Consider the following 23,519-nt stretch of genomic DNA (forward strand, 5'->3'; position numbering starts at 1 on the left):
ATAACAGTCTGGTGACGAGAATCTCTCTGGTTGCCTCCACAGGCCAGGAAGTGAAGGCACCTCAGCCATTTAAATTGGGGGCTTGTAGTCCACCTCACAGATTTAAGATTGGCAACAAGAGGCTCACGATACCGGAAACCCGTTTTGATCTCCACTGCTGGAGTGCATACCATCTGATATCGCAATGGAATAAAAACAAAGTGCGCTTTGTTTACACTACACAAAAACCGTACAGCTTGTTACCAAGAATTTAAGCTATTGACAAATTGTCCAACTTAGAGAGAAGCCATCATTCAACATACCTAGAATTATCCAGTTTGTACAACATGAATACTAACAAACCTCAGGCTATGAGCCTACCAGTAGAACTGCCTCAACTGGCTAGATCAATACAAGACAGGACAGACCAAAATACAATTCTAGCAGTGAGCGTCACAGCTCAGGAGGAGGAGTCATGTGGCTTGGTTTATAGACGTCAAGCGGTGAAAAAGATCAGCAAAAAAAAAAAAAAAAAAAAGAAGAAGGAGAGAAGTACAGGTAATCAGTGGGGTCTTTACAAAGAGCAGACATAGGATGCATGCCATTACTTTTATATAGGGCTGAAACTAGTCGACATAATCCATTATAAAGTCATCAACTATTTTCATAATTGATTAGTTGGTCAGCCGATTAGTTGGCTTGCATACAGAATGCATTAGGCCCCTTTCACACATGACAGTATGTCCGTATTTCATCTATCCGTTTTCGTATGAATTACGGACATACATGCATCCCTATGGGATAGCGGGTGTCAGCGGATGAACATCCGCCGATATCATTTTGTCCCCGCTATGGTCCGATTCTGCAGACGGAGGAAAATCCTATTTTTTTATCCGTCTGCAGAGCGAATCGGATGAACACGGACAGACTGTCCGTGTTCATCCAATCCCCCATAGGGGAGAGCGGAGATCTGACAGGGCGGTCCCTGCACAGTGTGCAGGGACCGCCCTGTCATCCGCCGGCTCAGCGGGGATCATGGAGCGATCCCCGCTGAGCAAGCGGATGTTCACGGGGCGGATCATGAATCTGTCCTGTGTGAAAGGACCCTTAGTTGTTTACACATCAGAAAATAGTGCAATGCACATACAGCTCAGTACACCGTCCATACATGTCAGTATACACAGTGCAGCACACATACAGCTCAGTACACTGTCCATACATGTCAGTATACACAGTGCAGCACACATACAGCTCAGTACACTGTCCATACGTGTCAGTATACACAGTGCAGCACACATACAGCTCAGTACACTGTCCATACGCGTCAGTATACACAGTGCAGCACACATACAGCTCAGTACACTGTCCATACATATCAGAATACACAGTGCAGCACACCATCTGTACATGTTAGTAAGTGCCTGAAAACTTGTGAATGTGTGAGGAGCAATGTCTCGTGAGACAGTCCTGGACAGGAGAGGGAAGCAATTTAAAGTGGTTCTAAAGGCAGAAGGCTTTACCCTAATGCATTAAGGTGAAAACCCCCCCCCCCCATCCTCTCAGCCCCATCTTGATCTAGCGATGTGCAGCTGTTCTCCCGGGTCTCTCTTCATTGGCTCACACAGCAGCAGGAACTATCAGCCAGTGAACCAATGAGGAGAGATGGGGGGCTGTGCCGAGCCACTGTGTGAATAGACAAGGTCCATTCACAGGAGCATGGCTCTGGAGTGAGCCTGCTTGAGTGCCCCCATAGCAAGAGGCTAGGTATTAGAGGCACTTAGCAGGGGGGGGGGGGGGCAAAAAAAAAACCCATTAGACCTACCAGTAACAGTAGAACAGTTTCTACAGGAAACACAAATCAGACCATTTAAAAGGCCCCTCGCTTTCCCCTGACCCTCAGTTGTATGAAGATGAAGTAAACGCAGAAGAGGAATAACAGACGCAAATACACCACCACCAGGTTAAAATAAGGGGACCAGTGAAACAAGAATAGGGTGGGAATATAGACGCTGTCCTGGAAGATTCCTGGAAATACCGTTACCGGCAAGTCTAAACGGGGGTTTCCCCCACACTCATCTTCCAGGACAGCTACTTGAGAGGATAAGCAAGATCTATACCTTAGGGAGGGACAACAGCCTGAAGTACTTTCCCTCCAAAGGAGAGGTCCTGGCTGGAGAGCACCTGGACTCTATAATGCATGAGAGGAGGCACAGACAGTAGCTTTGGAAATATCTTCCCATGATGCACCCGCTCTTTCTGGCCAAGAGGCAGCTAGTGACCTAGTAGAGTGAGCCCTAACTCTGAAAAGGAGGGGATTGTCCTGAAGATTTGTAGGCCTCACATATAGGTTTTCTAATCCATCTGGAAATGGAACCTGGGCCACTAAAAGTAATCAGTAGTTAGGAATCTTTCCTAAATTCACTAGTTACCTCCAAGTAATGTAGAAGACAACTTCTTACATCTAAAAAAACGAACCCTTCTTCCTCAGGATTCCTGGGGGAGGAACAAAAGCTAGGAAGAACTACTTCCTGGGATCTGTGGAAGTCAGACGAAACTTTGGGCAAATACAAAGGGTCAGGCCTGATCACTACTCTGTCTAAAATCCTTAAGAAAGTATCTTTACACGAGAAAGAACCTAAATCAAAGACCCTTCTCCCAGAAGTTATCGCCAAAAGGAAAACCATCTTTAGGGTGACTCATTTTAAAGAGGAGTCACGCAGTGGCTCAAAAGGGGGTCTGGTAACGGCGTTCAATACCAACGACAAATCCCAAGGGGGAACCTGCTTGACTACTCTGGGTGTACTTCTAGCCCTAGCTAGGAGGAATCTCTTAAAGGCTCCTCCGTCAGTCTTTTCTCCATCAACAGAGATGGGCAGGAACCTGAACCCTAAAAGTGCTGACAGCAAGCCCCTTTTCCACTCCCCTCTGTAAAAAGTCCAGAACATAGGGAATAAAAAAAAAAAAAAAAAAAAAAAAAAAAAAAAAAAAAAACCCACACACGAGTCTACCCAGCCCTTTTTTGCCAGGCTACAAAGGTCCTCCAAACTTTGCCATAAATCTTCCTTGTGACTAATTTATGGCTGTCTAGAATAGTCTCAATAACCTTAGCTGAACATCCTTTCAATTGTAGGATGCGCCGCTCAGACTCCAAGCCACAGGACGGTAAATCCGAGGGTTTGGATTTAGCATTGGCCCTTGGAGTAGGTCTCTTCTCTCTGGCAGGGGCCAGGGGGAATCTACCGAGAGTGCTCTTAGTGCGGAGAACCAACACCTCCTGGGCCACCATGGGGAAATCAGAATCACTTCTGCTTGATCCTGCACGATCTTTCGGAGCACCAGAGGCAATAGCGGAATTGGAGGAAAAGTGTAGGCCAGAGGAAAATTCCACTGAAAAGAGTGCATCTGTCCCTAGAGACTTTGCTTCTCTCTCCAGAGAAAAATAAGCTGAAAGCTTCCTGTTGTGGGTGGAAGCAAACAGATCCACTTTGGGCATTCCCAACCTGACCACTAACTCCCGGAAGATTTCCTGGTTCAGCTCCCAACTGCTGGAAGCGAGTTACTCTGCTCAGATAATTTGCCAGTATATTTGCCTACCCACTGATGTGGACTGCCCTGATTGAGGAAACATTGTCCTCTGCCCAGGAAAGTATCTCCTGACTCAACCCTAGCAAAGCTGTCTGAGCGAGCACCCCCCTGCTTGTTGAGGTAAGCCACTGTCGTGGCATTGTCCGAAAAAAATCAACATGTCCTTTGCATGAACCATGGTTTTCAAAGTGATTAAAGCTTTTCCTACTGCTAACAGTTCCCTGTAGTTTGAGGATTGGACTGCCTCTTCTGGCTGCCAGGCACCCTGAGCCTGCCAATCACACAAGCTGGCACCCCCCAACCCCACAAGCTGGCGTTTGTGGTAATCTTTACCGGGAAATGCTGGGCCCAAGCCTTCCCTACCTGCAGGTGCTCCAGTCGGACCCACCAGGAGAGATTGAGAGAATCTTCTCCTGGAAGCCACACAACCTGGTCTAGAGAGGCCTTTCTGCGATCCCAATAGCGCAGAAGAAACGCCTGTAGGGATCTGGAATGTAATTGGGCCCAGGGCACTCCCGGAATTGCTGCAGTCATCAAGCCCAACAGCTGCATTATCTGATGCAGGGATGCCTGGGGATTGCACCTGAATTTCTGCACAGAAAGGAGGATCTTGGAGATCTTCTCTTCCAGTAAGAAGATTCTTTGGGCGACTGAGTCTATCAGGTAGCCCAAAAATAGACAATTCTGGTAGGGAACCAGAGCCTGATGATCCTGGTATATTGGAACATGAAGGCAAGCATCCTGAAGATCCAGGGTCACCATGAATACCTCTGGCAATAACAGATGAGTGAATTAATGCCTTCCATCCGGAAACGCCTGTAAACCAGGAAACTGTTTAGGAGGCTCAGATTGATGACCATCCGAAATCCTCCCGATGCCTTTACCAGGAAAACATGGGGATAAAATGCTTGGAATTTTTGATCCTCCGGAACAGGGGAAATAAACCCTTCTGTAGTAAGAATATTCCTGCGCTACCCAAATTGGAAAAAGAAAAATAAAAGAACAAAAACTCAGAAAAAAGGTGAAACGCACGTATGCGACTGGGCAGCTGCACGCACCGAGAAAAGGGCCAAGCATAAACCCAAAGTAAAACTGAAATATAAGAGGGGGGGGGGGTGCTGCGCTAACCAGAAAAAAAAGCTGTAAATCTCCGTCTGATCAATTTATATATCCTGAATACCCATAACACATAAAATCGCATAATAAATGAATAAATCGCATAAATATGTGTTGACACTAAAAAAAAAAACTAAAGAAATCGTGATAATCAACATCATGTGTTAGTAAAAAATGTGTAAAGGCTTCTACATGTGAATATCTCTAACATACATTAAATACATATAAAATGAGTGACGTCACGCGTAGGGACAGAATAGGCTTTTTCACATTGCTGGATACAGAACGAGCTCGCTGCTCGTAGGAGAAAGGCTTGCTCTGCACAGTTTTTGTGAGTACATCTGCTTAAGATTCTAAATAAAGCGCTATCTGGTTAAAACATACTTCACTATCAAGTACCTTTGTCCTGTACACACACACACACACACACACACACACACACACCTGAGATGTGGAGGCTGAGCTAGGACCAACGCTGGTCCAGGACCCCAGCTAGGACCATAGCCATTTGGATTACTCAACACCGGCAAGCATGGATATAGGGACGTGATTGAGGCTCAGGACCTGGCGGTTTAGCTACAATTCTTGCGGTTGACCTAGCACCGCTAGGTAAGGGGCCACTACTTACATTAGTGTTTTATGCACGAAGAGGACACAGAGTAAATTGCATCCCAGACACCCCACTGTTGTCCTATTGAAAACACCAGAATCTGTTTCTGCACCTTAAATGACTTTTACACTGGCACTTTAAGTTTGCTGCACTTACTGGCATGTCATTTACCATTTTATCGCAGGCCAGCACAATATTCTAAAATCACCATTGTTGGGACATTTTATTATGTTATTTATTTATACTATTTATTATTTATTGCTTTGGATTGATTTGTCTGAATAGAGATATCTAGATCACCTTAAAGCACTGGCACTCTATACATTTTGGACTATCTATAAGGATATGTTTTTGATTTCTATTTTTCACTCATTTTATATGTATTTAATGTATGTTAGAGATATTCACATGTAGAAGCCTTTACACATTTTTTACTAACACATGATGTTGATTATCACGATTTCTTTAGTTTTTTTAGTGTCAACACATATTTATGCGATTTATTCATTATGCGATTTTATGTGTTATGGGTATTCAGGAGATAGAGAGAGATAGAGAGATATCTCTATCTCTCACAGACGGAGATTTACAGCTTTTTTTTCTGGTTAGCGCAGCACCCACCCCCAACCCCCCCCCCCCCCTCTTATATTTCAATAAACCCTTCTGATTTCCAAAGACAAATCAGACTTATCGTGCCCTACCGTTTATCTTGGTCTCTCGGCAGATGAGTGAGAAAAAACCTCTGGGGAGGAGGGAGATTAAATTCCAACCTGAAACCCTCTTATGACCTTGAGAACAAAAGGATTTTCTGTTATCTTTGCCCATTCCTCCTTGAAAAGGAGGTCTGCCTTTCTCCTACCGCTGACCTGGCATCACAGAGCTTTTTGCCTGGGTTGAAGGAGTAAAGAGACCCTTTAGCTTTGTCTTTGATAAACAACCATTTTTTTTTGCCTGCTGATCCACTGGTTTGAAGTTAGCTTTGCCCGAAAACTACGAAAGGGCCTCTTACTTTGAGGCTTAACCTTCTGAGATGGGAAACGTTTACCCTTTTCCGAGGACCAAGCAAGTACTTCCTCTAAAGCCGAACTAAACAAATAGTTTGCCTTCAAAGGGAATACCGCAAATTTTATTTTTGTAGGTCAGATCCCCGTCCCAGGATTTCAACCAGATTGCCCGTCTAGAGCAATTGATCAAGGCTGACGTTTTGGCCACTGATCTAACCGAGTCTGCCAAGAAGGCCACTAATTTGGCAATCAGGGGGAGAGATTCTTTGATCTCTTCTACAGGCGTGTCAGTGGAGACCAGGTCATCTAGCCTCTGGACCCAAACATCTAGATTTCTAGCTAAGCAGGTGGATGCCAGGGCTGGCCCCAGAGAAGGCTGAAGCCTCCCAGGCCTTACGGAGCAGAGTCAGCTTTCCTATCCATCTGGTCCTTAAGAACCCCAGAGTCTTCAAATGAAAGATCAGATTTCTTAGACACTTGAGACATAGGAGCATCCAGTCTGGGACACTTGAAAAACATCTCTTCAATGTCAGACTGAAAGGGAAATCTCCTCTTATGCCCTCTGGACTGGAACCTTTTCTCAGGATCTTTCCATTCTGACAGGACCATATCTTTAAGTGACTGGTGTATCAGAAAATGCTTAGGCTTACGCCCCTGAAGACCCCCATACATTCTATCCTGAACCGATTGAGATTTTTGCAATCTGTTCAGAAGTAAAAACTGCTTTTAACAGTTCAAGATCTTCGACTGGAAATTGGTATCTAGCCGTATTAACAGTTTCCTCCATCTCTGACACTGATTCCTCGTCAGATGAGCAATCGGAGTTCTCCCCCTCTGGATCAGAGACTGCACAAGAACCAATGGTCTCTGACACCAAAGGGGGTAGAGATCTTGAAGAGCCCGAAGAAACCTGGGGTACTGTCACTGCTACAGATGTGGAAGGGCCCAACCCAGCTAACCTATCATTAAAGGCTTGAAAGGAGGAAACTACCTCCTTCATGGAAACCACAAATTCCTTTAGGTTAGAAGCAGACTCAGCCCCTGCCACTGAAGAAATACATGTCTCACATAAGTTTCCTACAGCTATCAGGAAGCTTGGATCTACAATTTCCACATTTTCTTTTCACAGGTTTGTCAACCTAGAAAAAAGAAACCACAATAAGAAAGGCATACAAAAAATTACACTTTCTAAAACATTTGCCCATGGATATACAATCTCTCAGCGGAGAAGTACTAACCTTAGGGGTAACAGGACCCGGTTGCAGCCGCTGGATCAGATAGAGCGGGTGCACCGTCCACAGGGGTGTCCTTAACCTCCATGATGAGAAGGACCAGATAGGAGAGCGTTGTAATGAGCTTGGATGCTGTCTGTTTGCTGTACAGCCAGCAAAACATCCCCAGCAGAATGTGTGCCTGAGCCAGTCCTTTTCAAACATGAAGAGGCTCGGCATCCGGAAGTGTGTGACATCACTCCTGGCGGCGAGGCAGGAAGTGCACTCGCCGCCATCTTGGTAGACACAAAACTGAAAAAGGACACAAGGAAGCGCTCTCTGGGTGTACCAAGGTGGCGGCTGGGGGGGGGGGGTGGAAGTTGCAGAAGATTCCTTAATGCAAGTAACCACCAGAAAAACACGGGGAACCCTTCTCAGACTGCTGAAACAGCAGAAAATACTGCAGACCTGGCCACAACTGGTCTGAGTAATCTGAACAAGGGGGGGTCCGCCGACCACAGTCACCAGACCAAACAAAAGAAACAAACATGACGGTGCGTACTTCTGGAGGTATGGAAACACAAAACAACTGAGGGTCAGGGGAAAGGGAGGGGCCTTTTAAATTGTGTCTGGTTTGTGTTTCCTGTAGAAGGCGGGGCCAATCATCTCAAGTAGCTGTCCTGGAAGACGAGGGGGGAACATACATACGGGATTCTAAAAAAAGGCAGAAGATTTTTTTACCTTGCTATGGGGCACTCTGAAGGCAGGAGGCGCCAGAAGCACCAGTGGGGGACAGAAGGGGATCGGGGCTGCTCTGTACCAGATTTAACCTCTATTTTGTTCCCTAACCATATAGCTGGTTGTTTATATTTACCACTGCATAGAGATATTCAAGAATACATTTAAGGTTTTTATTAAATCAAAATAAATCTGCCAACTAATCAATTATGAAAATTTGTTGTAGCCCTCCTTTTATTAGCCTGAAAAGTCTCATCTGTGCCCCTCTGATTTAGTTTGACTTTGTTACCAGTAAGCACTTTCTCCCTATTCATGGCTAAACCTCACCACCTGCCATACTCCTGTCCAACAAGTGACCTAGATGGCCACAGACATGCTCACTGAATACAAATGGAGGCAGCACTAGGAAAAACATTAAATTAAAATCAGAAGGGCACAGAAGGAACTTCTGGCTCAATACAAAGAACAGCTGGCCTCTTTATGCCTGCAGGAAAATTAGAATTGTAATTATGACATTTGCGGTAGCAATCACCACCCTTGTAAAGTAAAATATATAATAAAGCTTCATTATGGAACCGACAGCATCACGTGACTGGCTGACTGCCAATTTACATACAACTCAATGAAAATTTTGATTTGAAGTCTGGAGACCGTAAAAAAGTTGCATCGTTTCATAAAACAACTTGGAAATTCCTGACATTCCTGGGAGGAAAATGTAACTGTTTTAGGAGCTCATCAAGGCAGAGAGTATGTATAGCCAAAACATTTTGTTGATCTGGATAGCATAGGAATGAATTAGTAGCCATTAAGTTTTTATTTGCTTATTTGGAAGTACTTTCCAGGTAGTCACCCTCTAGTCTGTCTTGGTGACCATCATCACCAAGACAGGGACAATGGGAAATTCATAATCCGAGTTGTCACCAGGAAGGGTGAGGAAAAAAAAAAAAAAAAATCTTATGAAGAGACCTTCAGGCGATAGCAGTCAGAGGGGAATTCTTACTATTTGCATCGCCAGGACAGGAAGTGAAAGGAAAATCTCCCCAAACCTGGCCTGATCTTCCCAATCTGTACATCAGGGGAAGGCAACCTTGGCACTGCACCTGTGGTGAAACTACATGTCCCATCAAGTCTCTGCAAATCATTCCTGGAGTTTTCAGTTCCTCATGGGACCTAGGTCAACAGCAAGAGTGCCTACCTGTGCTATACAGTAACCGTTAAACTGCATTTTCTTGCATTTTTAGCTGCATGGTTAGATTGCATAAAAATGTATGTAAACTCATTAACGACCTGCTCATTTTCTCCATTATACACCACTGAAAGGGTCATTCTATCTGTTCTTTTGAGCCGATAACATTCCATGCTGCTCTGGTATCAGTTACATTGATCCAAGCAGTGAACTACAAAAACCCCCATGTTAAAAAAAAAAAAATAAAGCTCTACTGTAGTCATGTCAGTGTGACAACATTGTTACTCCATAGATTTAGTACAGCAAGTGATGTTTAAGGGCTGTCACCCTAGGATAGGAAAATTACAGGCAGGACCACAAGGTGGAAGGAAAAAAATTGCAGCCACTAAATCTAAGACTGTATGCTGCAAATTTCATTTTCTGGGTTTAAGGGCCGGTTCTACTGCAAATTTGAGCCAGTGCGATCGCTCAAATTCGCAAGTCATTTTAATAACATAGTTCTCCCATGAGTGCCGTTCACATCAATGCGTTGCGAATCTAAGCTGCATGCAAAAAGGGTCCTGTCCAAGTTTGATCCGTGTGCGATGCGAATTCAGCTCCATAGATTGCAAAATTTGCAGTAGAATCACAAGAACAAAGAATTTGCAATGCAAATTTGCAACGCAATCGGATCAAAATCGCGCTAAATTCGCACTGCAGCAGTGTGAAGTGGCCCTTAATGCACTTTAATGCCAAATAATGTGATTTCTCTACAAAACGTACCAAATCCTCCACTACCAACAGGATAGGCCTCAGGGTCTTCTATAGACACTCAATGTAGCTAAACTAACCTGAGGTCTTTACCATGCATTCTATACACACACTCATGCATGTAAGCCACAGACACAACCTCAAATGTCTGTTACAGTTCTCTTAATTTCAAAAAAATTCAAATGCAACCACTCTGTTCAGGTTCTATGTGACCAGTATCCAGCTAACAAGCCCCCCCGGATCAGGTCCTGAATTTTCTTACTACAAGATATAGAATACACAATTTCTCCCAAAGTCACAGAAGGGAATATAGTGGAAGAGGTGAATGCTGCAATCTGGTCATTCAACTTCAGGCCTTAAGGCGCCCCAACAGGTCATGTTTTCAGGATTTCCCTCAGATGAAGCCTGGTAATTACTAAGGCAGTGAAACCAATCAAATCAACTGTGCAAAATAATGGACAGGCTGAAAACATGACCTGTTTGGGCGCCTTGAGGACTGGAGTTGAGAAACACTGGGTTAGAGAACTGAATTACAGAGCCACAATATAGAGCCTAGGATAGTAACCAGGTACAACTTTACTTTGGATAGAGTATGGAATGGTTAGAACTCGGTCTGGTTTTATCTCTGCTCATGTCCCCACTCGATTCATCCTCTGACCATAGTCGTAGGGAGAGAAAGCGATTGGAAACGGACAGCTAGTCAAGAAACTAGTGACAATTTTGGAACAGGAGAAGGTAATCTTCCTACAGATACACCTGGTACAGTGACAACTAAAGCTGGCTATGGATTGATCTTTTCTCGCTCCCCTCCCCTCTTAGCCAGCATGCGGAAAAAAAAAAAAAAAAAGTGAACAAATTCCTCCATCCACACAAACGAGGTGGGCAGAGGAATCCTTCTGGCTGAGACATTGTATGCCAACAGCAGGGACTCTTCCATTTGAATGAAGTCACTTGTTCTAGCGACTTCTGTTGAGCAGGAGCGGCCACACTACCTGCTGAATTTCAATCTATGGCCAGCTGAAGGGGGGGCTTCCCATGTTCGGTTTTGTTTCAAGAAAGATGTTAAGGGAATCAATGGGACAACCACCCTGACAGATGTTTAGCCATTCCCTACTATTTTAAGCAGAACTTTACCCACAACCTGAAAATAAAAAATTGTGTTCTTTAGCAAGGAACATACATTCCACATTGATAATTATGCTACAAAATTGTGCAATGTAAACTGCCTCCAGCATTATTCCAGTCTCTTCTTGCTGGGGGCTGCCATTTTGTTAAAGCCCAGTGCCCCTGAGTAGCAGTAAATCTAGGCTGCCGGAACATCATCCACTACCTTTTAGAGCAGTGCTGAAAAAAATGAGCATGTTCAGAGTAGGTTGAGAGAATGTATTACTGGATTTTAAAAATCACCAAAAGCACGTTCAGGGGAGCCGAAAAACATTGAAAGCATCTAGTGGTTTAGCGTTAATGCATTCCAATGGCCAGAATAAGTGAAATATTCTAGACAATGGAATCTATTAATACTCAAACGCATGTGCAATATGCAGCTTTTCTCCTGCCAGAAGTTCCAGCATTCAGAAGGGCTAAACAGATGCCCTGAGCGCATGAGGCTTAAAAGGTCCCACAGCCCAATACCACCTTACTCTCGTACCTCTGCGGTGTACATCGGCCATTGCCCTTTTCAATCTGCCCAGTAGTGCGACGTGGTACATTGAGGAATCTGTACAGGCTGCAGCTGCTGTCCTCAAACACTGAGCGTTTCTTCTCTTTTCCAAACACACACGTGCTCAATACGGATTCAAACACCTTACAGTCCATAAGAGCCTGGCACACCCGCACAACCTTGGAACGCGGGATGTCGGCATCGCCAAAGTACTTGTGCTGCACCAGATGAGCAAATATAACATCCACAGCGTCTGAGCCAATGAAACAATCCGGGTGGGACTTCAAGTGGTGCCGCCGCTTCTTCACCTCCACCTGAGTGTGCAGAGCGTGGATGATGCTGCTCCAGATGTAGGTGGCTCGGAAAGGTTTGTTATTCAGGTTGGGACCTGGCAAGATGAAGAAAAGAAGAAGGTCAGTTTGTTGTATTTGTCAGATAATAAAGTGCCCACATCTTTGGACTATTTTATCTGGGTTTTTTGGTTTTATATGAGAAAAAGCCATTTATGCAACCCTTAATTGATAAAGGAATGCATTTTTTTAAAATAAAAAAACTAGTACATGTTGCTTCTTATGCCTCTACACCACTAGGAAATACTTTGTGAACTTGCCAGTTCCCTTGGTATCCTAGCATGGTCAGCTTCCACCTGTCCTAACTTGAGACCCAGCATGCCATGTCAACACACCTGTAAGCCCTGAAGTCAGACTGCTGCTGGCACACACCACCCACCCCAGTGCTAAAAAATAAATAAAAAAAAAAAAAAGTTGGAATATTTTACCAATGCAATGTTCCTGATCTAGGTATTCAACATGGCTTTTTGTTTTTTTTTTGTTTTTTTTTTAATCAAAAGGCTTCACATACACAAACGTTTACCGTATATACTCGAGTATAAGTCGAGTTTTTCAGCACTTTTTTTGTGCTGAAAGTGCCCCCCTCGACTTATACTCGAGTCAAGCACTTTTCTGCAGCAAAAAATTTAATTTTCCAAACCGAATTTGGGCCCCATATCTCAGGGCCACTTGGTGCTAGGAACCCCAAATTTGGTGTGCTAACCCAGTGGAACTGGTACCATAACATATCCAAAGCTGGGGTTCCTAGCACCAAGTGGCCCCAAGATACAGGGCCCCAAATTAGGTTCGGAAAATGTCATTCTCTGCTACAGAAAAGTGCTTGACATTTTCTGAACCGATATGTGGGGCCCAGTATCTCGGGGCCACCTGGCACTAGAAACTCCAGCTTTGGATATTTTATGGTGCTAGTTCCACTGGGTTTGCACACCAAATTTGGGGTTCCTAGCACTAAGTTGCCCCAAGATACGGGGCACCAAATTCGGTCAACTGTGTCCATCTGAAGCATTGTCATTTCGGGACCCTTTGGGTTCAGAGACCCCAAATTTTGGCTGCAGCTAGGGGGCATCTAGGAACCCTTAACTACAGAGTTTGAAGTTCGGGGGACCTATGGCTGCAAATGGGCATTGTTGACCCTCTTTTCCACTTACAGTAGCTGTGCATTTCTCACCCTCGTCATACTCGGGTCAATAAGTTTTTCCCATTTTTCGTGGTAAATTAGGGCCTCGACTTATACTCGGATCGACTTGTACTCGAGTATATACGGTAATCAATTTAACAATAATTACACTGAAAGTTATTAGAGAAGCCATACAATATGGAACAGCAAACAGTTTTAAGAGCTTTAAAAAGTGTGCGGTTTGTTTTATCAGCCTGCTTGAAATTAAGCAAACTACTTGATAAGGTGTTAAGTCATACAAACTCAACATACTCCTTGGATAGCAGATTGAATTACCAGTTTTGTTTTGGACTGTTGGCTAAAACCCATGTATAAAGCCACTTTGGGAAATTTATCCTGGAACCCAAAAATTGCAAAAAAAAAAAATTCCAAATGGGTGGATCTGTTAAAATTGGAGAATGCAAAATCTGGTGCAGCTGTGCATAGAAGCCAATCAGCTTCCAGGTTTTATTGTCAAAGCTTAACTGATTGGCTATCATGGACAGTTGCACCAGATTCAGAGGGCTCCAGTTTTAGTAAGTGCCGGTTCACACTACCGCGACTTGGGATCCGACTTGTCAGACCTCAAGTCGCCCCAAGTCGCTTGACATCAGAAATTCCATTCAAGTGAATGAGAGCCGTCTTAATGTACACCACTGAAGTCGCTCCGACTTCAGAAAAGGTTCCTGTACTACAATCCGACTTCTAGGCGACTTGTACCCATTGATTTCAATGGAAGTCGCCTCCAAAGTCGGATCGTGTCTTAACTGAAGCAACAATACAGGAAGAGAAGATGGTTTTCTCAAGCAAACCCCTCCCTCCCCCCTCCCTCAGAGCTGATTGTTGTTTGATTGGCCACTGGAAAGTCGCCTGTCCTGGAGGCGACTTGAAGTCGCCTTGTAAGTCGCCCCAAGTCGCGCTGTGGTGTCGCCCTCAGGTCGTGTCCAGGTCGCCTCGCAAAGTCGCGGCCAGAGTCGTGCTGCCCCTGTGTGAACCGAGCCTTAAGCTTAATGTACACGGGACCTTTTTACAACCTCTCCTGAACGATTTAACTTGACAGATAGTAACCCACGTTTAAAATGTCAGTTTTGCTGCATTTGAAAAAAAAATAAAAAAAATAAAAAAATTTCCCCCTCAAAATAGCCAAAAATGAAAAACGCCTGTAAACAAAACACGGCTAAACGAGATTTAGTGCATTTAGCAGCTGAAACGTCAGAAACTACGGCATATGAGCTCATTTTTTTGCCTTCGAAGAAAAGCCTATAAAACGCAACTGCCTAAAAACAACAACAAAATGAACCTGTGTACATGTACACATAGGATAACATTGGATGAGTTCAGGGGCAGCTGAAAAAAGCAGCCAACTGCCTCTGAATGTCCATTTACCAGCAACAGTGTACATGGAGGCCTAAATCTCCCCCATGTGTTGCACACTAAGCCATAGGATGGGGCGAACACACAACTCTTCCCCTTTAACGCCCTGAGTAATATAGGAACTAGCAAGCTGGCAGGGACAGCAGGAGGGAATGATCAGCCCCCTTATAGCCATGGAAGGTTTCACCAACTAAATCTACAGAATGGGTTTTAGCCTGCAGTCTAGAAGTTCTCCTCATTCGCCTTGCTATGAAATATTACTAGCTTAACCATTGTACTTCTGAAAACCACAACTATATATTACCAGTCGACATTTTTACTGGCAGAAATACTAAAGTTCCCTGTTCTTAGGAGAACAGCAGTCAATTCACACACAGCAGTAAATCTCAAAGTGATTACACCGGTATTATGGTCGTGGCACAGCTTGTGGTATTTAGGAGACTAAATTAACTACTACAGGTATAAAAGACTATAAATACTTACAAAATCCAGGAGACCACCATGAAAAGGTCTGCACAGGACAGGCAAGCTGCAGACTCGTTAAAGTATCTATACAAGAAACAGGCTATATTACTGAATGGCTGGATACCTTTCCAGTGGAGTAATGGACCTGTAAGTTAGCGCACAATCTATTGATACTTTCCCCAGTCCTGTATCTTAAAGTGGCTGCAAAGTCTACCTTAATGGATTCTCTGCAAGAAAAAAAAAAAAAAAAAAAAAAAAAAAACACAACAACCCCTATGTGCAGCTCCCCCCTGCCTTCACCTAACTACTTACCTGAGCTCGATCTCAATTCAGCAATGACTCTGCTGCTCTCCCACCTTACTGATCTCAGAGCAGCACGAGCCATTGGTTCCTGCTGCTGTCAATCAAACCCAGTGATGGAGTAGAAAGCGGTGCAGAGCTGCACTCCGGAATCAAACCTGCATGGAGTGCCCATAGCAAGGCAGGAGGAGCCAGCGGGGGACCCCAGAAGAGAAGGATCGGGGCTGCTTTGTGCAAAATCATTGCACAGAGCAGGTAAGAGGAACTTTTAAAAAAGAACCATTACTATCACCTTAAGGTATATACCTCTGTACAGACCTGGAGAAGAGTCTATAGGAGCCAAAGCATTGCAACCATGATCTACTGACCGCAGTTCCAATACTTTGCAGTGTCAAAAGCAAAAAAATAAATGCAGTTTTGCATTTCGCAAATAAAATTTTTGCAAAAAGGCAGAATTCTTTAAACTGCAATACTTGGGATCACCCCACACATTACAATCTGACAGTGCAATAAACTAACTTTACTAAAACAGATACATGGACCTACTATCCAATTTGGCAGGCCATAGAATGTTGTAAAATCAGATTGTAAGGTGTGGCGAGCTTAAGGGATCTGAACCAGGACAATTGCCAAGTTAACTTCCAGCTTATAGAACACAAAATGACAGAAGACAAAAAAAGTCTGTGCCATAGAACAGACTTGGGCAAACTGCAGCCCCCCAGGCCAGATCTCCACATCTGGTCTTTTGGCTGTCCATCTGCCCTGTGATGCCTCCACTGTCAGAATACCCTTCTGCTTGGCACGCTTGACAGATTTCGGTATCGAGAGCTGCAAGAACTGGAAGGAGAGAACCTGAGGAGCTGATCAGTACAATGGGAAGGCTTGGTTCTGGCAGAAGAGCATTGCCTTGGAGACCTCCAAATACTCTGCCACCACACTACCTGGCCAAGTTCTTCCTGTGTTAGCGCCTACAAGCTGCCAACCCAAGAAAATTTCAAGTGGTGGACCTCCTGACAAATTTTGCATTCATCCTGTAGTTCTGTGGGTACACAGAGAAGCATAAATATAAATGCAAGGTATCAAGTATGTAGATAAAAAGGTCATAAAATGCAACTTGTACAATAAGGATGTTAAAAAATGCCCCAACTTTTGGCAAATACAACAAATGATAGCAAATTCATTCAACCATACTCAGAATCCTGAATTTCCAATATTGGTAAAATGGTCAGATTCTTAGGGGAGGTCAATCAATGTATGGACAATCCTCTTCCAACATAGGTCCACTGAATGTTTGCCATCATTACCCCTGTACCAAGGTTATATTGAACGCAAATATGTAACTGTTTGCTACTTTGTAGTTAGATGCCAAAAGAGTTAGTCAGCGCTGGATATAAAGCCACTGAAACGCCAAACAGATTTGGTACATTGGACTTCCACTTTGAACAAGGTCACATTCAGATCATGCAATAAATACCGGAGCATTCCTCGGTCTTATCTCTATATGCCTGCAACCTGCTGTCACCCAGCAAACAAACTGCAATCAGAAACAATGAGCTGAACAAGGTTTACGCCAGGGCTGACCGATTATTGCAGGATTGAATATAAAGATTTTTAGTAGGAAAATTACCAAACTGACCGATCCAGTACAAGGCCAATCTATTCATTAGGATGGCCATACACTGGTAGAATTTCATATGAACGTTTATACAAAAATTCTCATCAGAACATGCTTAGAATGTTCTTACTTGCCTTCATTGAGTCAACCAGTTTAATTCAAAAGCTCCTAAAAACATGTCACTCCCACACACGGAGTGCTTATCCTGGCATACAGGCATTGTGCTGAAATGTAAACTAAGCTACGCATGTGCAGCTCTGTGTATATTCTACAGGTGATCAACAGGAAAGGAAGTTTTAATGCATGTCTCTTCGGCAAAAAAGGCTACATACAAACCTTACCTATGCCCTATGGGAGCAGGAAAGGGTTAGCCTACAGCAGGTAGCCCAGGACTGAAAAGTCTTTGCCTATCCCCACGTGACAACACAGCCAATCGATTTTAGATTGTAAGCTCTAACAAGCATAGCCCTCCAATTCCTCTTGTAATGAATCATTTTGCAACTATATTGTCTGCCTTAATTTTTTTTTTTTTAAACACTGTGCAAACTGCTGGCGCTATATATATCCTGTATATCATGAACACTCATGGGGGGGGGGGGGGAATGGGGGGGGATGAGTGGGTCATGCCTCCATCCCCAGAAGTACCGCATGTATTTCTTCACTCAGCAGTTGAACAGGGTAAGGCCTCTTTCACACGGATGATCCGTATGTCCGTTTTTCATCCATCCGTTTTCGGATGAAAAACGGACACACAGTCATCCCTATGGAGCGTCGGATGTCAGCGGTGACATGTCCGCTGACATCCGACCCGCTCCGATCCGAAAAGTGTAACGGAGGAAAAACCTACTTTTTCCTCCGTTTTCGGATCGGATCGGATGACGACGGACACTACGGACCGTCATCATCCGATCCCCCCATAGGGGAGAGCGGCGCTCTGACAGGTCCGTCGCTGCACAGTGTGCAGCGATGCACCTGTCATCTTCCTGCTCAGCGGGGATCGGCGGAGCTATCCCCGCTGAGCAAGCGGATGTTCACGGGGCGGATCATGACTGATCTGCCCCGTGTGAAAGAGGCCTTAATTGTAAAACAATCACCCAATCACATTTTTGGGACACGTCAGATCCCAGAAGGCTGTGGGATCATTCACAAAGCGCAGTGGGGCTCGTACATGCACAGTGAGAAGCCACAAGGAGTCACAGCTGGCTTCCCAAAGTAAACATGCCGGTGAACAGAGGATCGAAGAACTGGCTCAGGTGAAGACAGCGCTGGATCCCTGGACAGGTAAATGTCCTTTTTTTTAAAAAAAGTCAGCAGCTACAGTATTTGTAGCTGCTGACGCAATTTTTTTTGGAGGGGGAAATGAAGATCCTCTTTAAGGCTACATGCAAAAGGTGGAGGGAGTTTTCCCCATTGGCATTGTATCCTGGAGATTTCAGGCACGTGGGATGCACATGTGCAGTGTCCAGCCCTACTGCTAGAAGACTGACAGACAATCTAAAACAGGCTGAAATATATGCTCAGTGTACCAGCATTAGGAGCGGTGTGCATTGAGAACGAATACAGTTTAGCCAGTATTGTGTGGAACACTGTCCAACCAACATGTATTTCAGCCCGTGCTTCCCAGGTGCCCGAAAACAGATTTGATGCCGAAGGACCAAACCACCCACGTGAATGAGAACCCAACAAACCACCCACGTGAATGCGAACCCAACAAACCACGTGCCCCTGGAAGACATCATCTGTGACGAAACGGCGTAGGGAGGAGCGGCGTGCTGACGTCACCACATACCGCACTAGTCCCAGGAGCTACAGGCAGCATACGAGAGCCAGCCGGCTCGTGTTTTTTTTAATCCATCGCTTCTTATTTCCTGCATAACTAAGTGCATTATTTTTTTTTTACCAATACATTTTTTTAAACGTATTACGCTATGGAAGTTTTTATGTCCTTTTATGGGGAATGAGCATACATCTGCCACATGACAACATCTTACGCGGAGAGTCTGAGGAGCCCCTTTAGCTTTGAAAAGACCCGAGGCTGGGGGTTAAGAGCCACAGGCACTCGTGAGTTTCTTAAAAAAAAAAAAAAAAAAAAAGGGATCTAAGGAGCTGGTAAGCGGCAGTATTTTCGTGGGTGGAGGCACTTCTCTATTGCACCCCATCACATCCCCCATAGTGTTGCAGTTGCATGTCATCACTGGCAGGAAGATTGCAAAGCCATCACCTAGAAGATTGTTATACCAAGTGGGCTCTCTTTCAATAGCCTATCGGAGTGGACTTGGCTCTGTTGCTTGTGTATCTTGCTATACACTTTATCTTAATATATCTTTTTGCACCTATCACTGGTGATAGTATAAATGCTGATATAACATATTGCATGAATTCTTCATTTTTTAATTGTATGGTTATGGATTCAATCTTTTTAATATTTTTCAATCACAAATCATCTCACAGCGCAGCTTTTTTCCCTTATAAAACCACCCATGTGCATGAGAACCTAACAAATCACCCATGTGCATGAGAACCCAACAAATCACACATGAACAAGCAGACTGCACAGAGCACAGCCTAATCCAACCACATTACATGGACTGTTCATCTCCACCCAGGATTCTTCTGATCCCAGCCTCATCCACAAATTCAGGTATACACACAATCCGTATTCTCTCCCTGACAGGAAGATACAGCCCGTTCAAAGGAAATGAGCAAATACAAAATTTCAAACCAGACGGTTGAGCTGCCCCATCCACATTCCCTGTGCTGAGACATCACATACCTTCACATGTAACGCAGCAAAGGACAGCCCGTCCAACTGTCATATGTTATGTGCATTACCCAGCTTTGTTCTCCGAAAGCACCAGATTCCCACGCCACTGACTAATAGGATAATAAGCTACAACACCACACAAACCACAACGTGCACATAAACAAACTAATAAAAACAGAAGCATGTATACAATAATGCTGAACACAAAGCAGCATAGGACACTGGTGGAGGTAAAAACTGAATCACAAGATTACATAAAAGAGACACACACACACACACACACACACACACACACACACCCTAACAGGCCCTGATTTGGAGCAATGTCCCTCTGTCCCTCTTTCCTCCTCATTTTGGTCTGATCTATATATAGTTGTATATAAAATGTACTATTTATCAAAAAGTGTTTTCCAGCACTAAACCTTTAGTCCGATTTCTAAATTGCTGCATTTGTAAATTCCAAAAGCCAATATAAAAAAGGTATAGTAGTGGTAAAAAAAAAAAAAAAAACACCACAGCTAAAGGGGATGGTAGAAGTGATACTTAACACCCCCCAAACGTTGGTGTGAACAAGCCTTTAGAACTCCCAAAAACCTTCCCAGAAAAATCCCCATTATATAAAGCCAGCATTTACACAGGCAGCCCAATATTTAAATTGCTCACATTTGTTTTACAAACATCCCCTTTTAGACTTAACAATAACCAGTTATAAATTCCAATCAGTTTTATACAAGTCATGTTCTAAACAGCAGTCCTAATGGTTTCCTAACAGGTCATGTTTTTTAGGACAACTGAACCAAAAACAAAAAAGGAGAGAGAGGGCACACCAGCTTGTGTGTTACCATAAAAACTATTTATTGTGGAACAAAATAAATCCCGATATACACGCAAAGGATTATACAAGCACAGAACACGTCTAAGGCTCTCAAGTGATCCCCAATAGGGAGCAAGGCCAACACGTTCCAAGAGCCGTATCCTCTTCAGAGCTCTAAGGAGCCTGGACAGACTTTCCTTTCTCAATAAATCATTTTTTATGGTAATGCACAAGGCTGGTGCACTCTTGTTTTTGTTACCAGTTCTGTTGAAGATTTCCCCAGCCTGAAGGGGGCAGCAAGGCTCACATTACCTGACCTTTGATGGAAGACATTTGAAGACTCAACGTCTATCATTGACCGTACCACTTAGGCAGGACTCAGGGTTTCCTTTGTCCTTAGTTCACCCTAGTGCAACTTATCATGCGATTTGTGACAGTCGCATGAAAAGTCAAAACCAAACTTATTTCAGATATCACCCGTTCCAATCTATGCAACTAAACATGCAGCGCTTCCTGTAACTTTGTAGCAACTTATAAGTCGCACTAGTGTGAACTGAGTCTTAACTTTGTTGGTGGGGTTTCTGTTTTTAGGACACCCATCAGATGGAATACCTATAAATGACCAGGTCATGGTATTGGGTAACCCTTCAGGTAGATTGGAAACATGACCTGCTGGGGGTAGACTTGATCATAGATCACTGACCTGTTCCTTGTTCAAGACAGACATGGCACTGAAAGAGGACCTGTACTCCAGGTAAGGGCTGCAGATCTAATACACAACACCCTCTAGAGTCTAGACTACTCCTACTGATTGAAATACGAAGAGAAGGAGCTAGACCTAAAGCCGTGTACACACGACCGGACTTTTCGGCATCAAGGGTCCCACGGAACGAATCCGGACAATTAGATCATGTGTGGGCTTCATCGGGCCTTTTCTGTCTAAAAATCTGCCGGACCTTAGAAATAGAACAAGTTTCAAATCTTTTCAACGGACTTGATACCTATCAAAAAATCCGTTTGTCTGTATGCTAGTCTGACGGACCAAAAACAACGCAAGGGCAGCTACTGGCTATGAACTTCCTCATTCTAGTCCAGTCGTACGTGCTCACGTTCAAAATGATTGGTGTGATCATGTGTAGGCAAGTCCGTTTCTTTGGAACTCAGTCGAAAAGTCCTTCGGGGTTCAGTCCGACGAGAAGTCCGCTCGTGTGTACACGGCAGAAGGGCTTGTTCACACTGGCCTCAATGAGCAGTGACATGATACTACCCCCTCCCCCAGCTTCAATTTATACCAACAAGCTGCACCGATAGATAGATAGATAGATAGATAGATAGATAGATAGATAGATAGATAGATAGATAGATGCACAGTGGCACTTTCACCTAGCAGCATAAAGGGTCTCTGGTTTGAATCCCAACCACGACACCACCTGCCTGGAGTTTTCATGTTCTCCCTGCGCCTGCGTGGGTTTCCTTCAGGTACTCCGGTTTCCTCCCACACTCTAAAAGACGTGCTGGTAGGTTAATTGGATCCTGTGAAAATTGTCCCTAGTTTAGGTATGAATGTGTTTTAGGGACCTTAGATTGTAAGCTCCTTGAGGGTAGGGACTTCAAATGTATTTATTTTTTAAGTTTTCACACATGCCATATCACAGTTAAATAAAATGTCAAAGTATAAGAAAAGTAAATGAAAAGGTAATCACTGAACTGTGTCCTGCAATGTATCGTAGCGTGTTTGTTAAATGGAAAGCAGCAGTTGTGTAGTTTGTAATAGTAATATCACACACCTATTAGTGTGAAGGTGCTGCAATGTAATGCATGAGCAAGTTACATTAATATAAAGTAAAGAAATATAATGTACCACAAAAGGTTAAAAAAATGTACCTGTGCATTCCATGCACACCTACATGTGTATAGTGTGAGTGAGATCATTGCTGATAAAATCAAACACATAAAGAGTAATTGGCTTAACAAAGAGCCTGATTAGAGAGACCAGGCTGAAATCCTCACCTGCAACCATCAGACATGGGGGTCTCCGTCTGATCACCAACCCTTCATTATACAGAGAAGGACCCCCCCCAACATGGATCAGATATACAGTGGTGGGCAATCCATCTCACTACAAATCAACAAGGATATCCCAATCCATATCCAAAAAGACCACCACCCAGATCCCCCCCCAATACACTGACCAATGATACCCCTCCAATACCCCATCCATGGGTAGAACATCCAACATATCAGTACAATATACCCCCCACCCAGAGATCATGTGATGTACACACCGGTCAATGTGCGATCAGAGAACAGGAGAGAATCACCTACAAGTTTCCAATCCTCCCCTCCATACAGATCTCTATGTGTGTGTCTACCATCCGTACAGACACCCCGATCTCTACTGTGTGTACCGCTCTATACACGGGATATATGCGGGCCGTACCTGGCGGTCGGTGTACCGGGCTGTACTCCACACACAGACCGAGACTCAGCGCCTTCTCCCGGACTGTGGCCATCCTCCTCTCCCCGAGATCCAGGACTGAGCCTGGGGGCGGGGCTCTGCGCTTCTTCTACTGTACAAGGGGCGGGGCTACACCACGTACCGCCCCCAATGTCAGGAGAAGCCGAGGAACTCTGCTGTGTGTAGTGTGATCGTCGAATGAGAGCATTACCGACACGGGGGGAGGGGACACTGTGTGCCCATTCTACAACTCACAGAGCATGGTTACCCCCCCCCCCCTCCTGTATCATGTCCCCTCCCCACCACCCCTTGTATTCCAGCTCTAGTCTCTGACCGTCTCTTGTATTATGCCTGCAATCTCTGATTATTGCCCCATACACACGA

General features: G+C 44.3%; 1 protein-coding gene across 2 annotated transcripts in view; it reads right to left on the reverse strand.

The window, feature by feature from the left end:
• DEPDC7 (DEP domain containing 7) overlaps positions 1-23,240 on the reverse strand; it is a 53,303-nt gene extending 30,063 nt beyond the window's left edge. Inside the window, exons 1-2 of one of the 2 annotated variants that reach the window (XM_073604472.1) lie at positions 23,118-23,240; positions 11,828-12,227 (exon numbers count right to left, since the gene is read on the reverse strand). In XM_073604472.1, the coding sequence (XP_073460573.1) occupies positions 11,828-12,227; positions 23,118-23,190 (473 nt within the window). In that variant the 5' untranslated portion in view covers positions 23,191-23,240. Of the gene's footprint in view, positions 1-11,827; positions 12,228-22,060; positions 22,147-23,117 lie in introns of those variants that run through there. The other variant, XM_073604473.1, reaches the window with a different exon arrangement.
• Between the last annotated feature and the right edge of the window lie 279 nt (positions 23,241-23,519).

Source organism: Aquarana catesbeiana, linkage group LG11 (assembly GCF_042186555.1).
Source record: "Aquarana catesbeiana isolate 2022-GZ linkage group LG11, ASM4218655v1, whole genome shotgun sequence".
Taxonomy (NCBI): domain Eukaryota; kingdom Metazoa; phylum Chordata; class Amphibia; order Anura; family Ranidae; genus Aquarana; species Aquarana catesbeiana.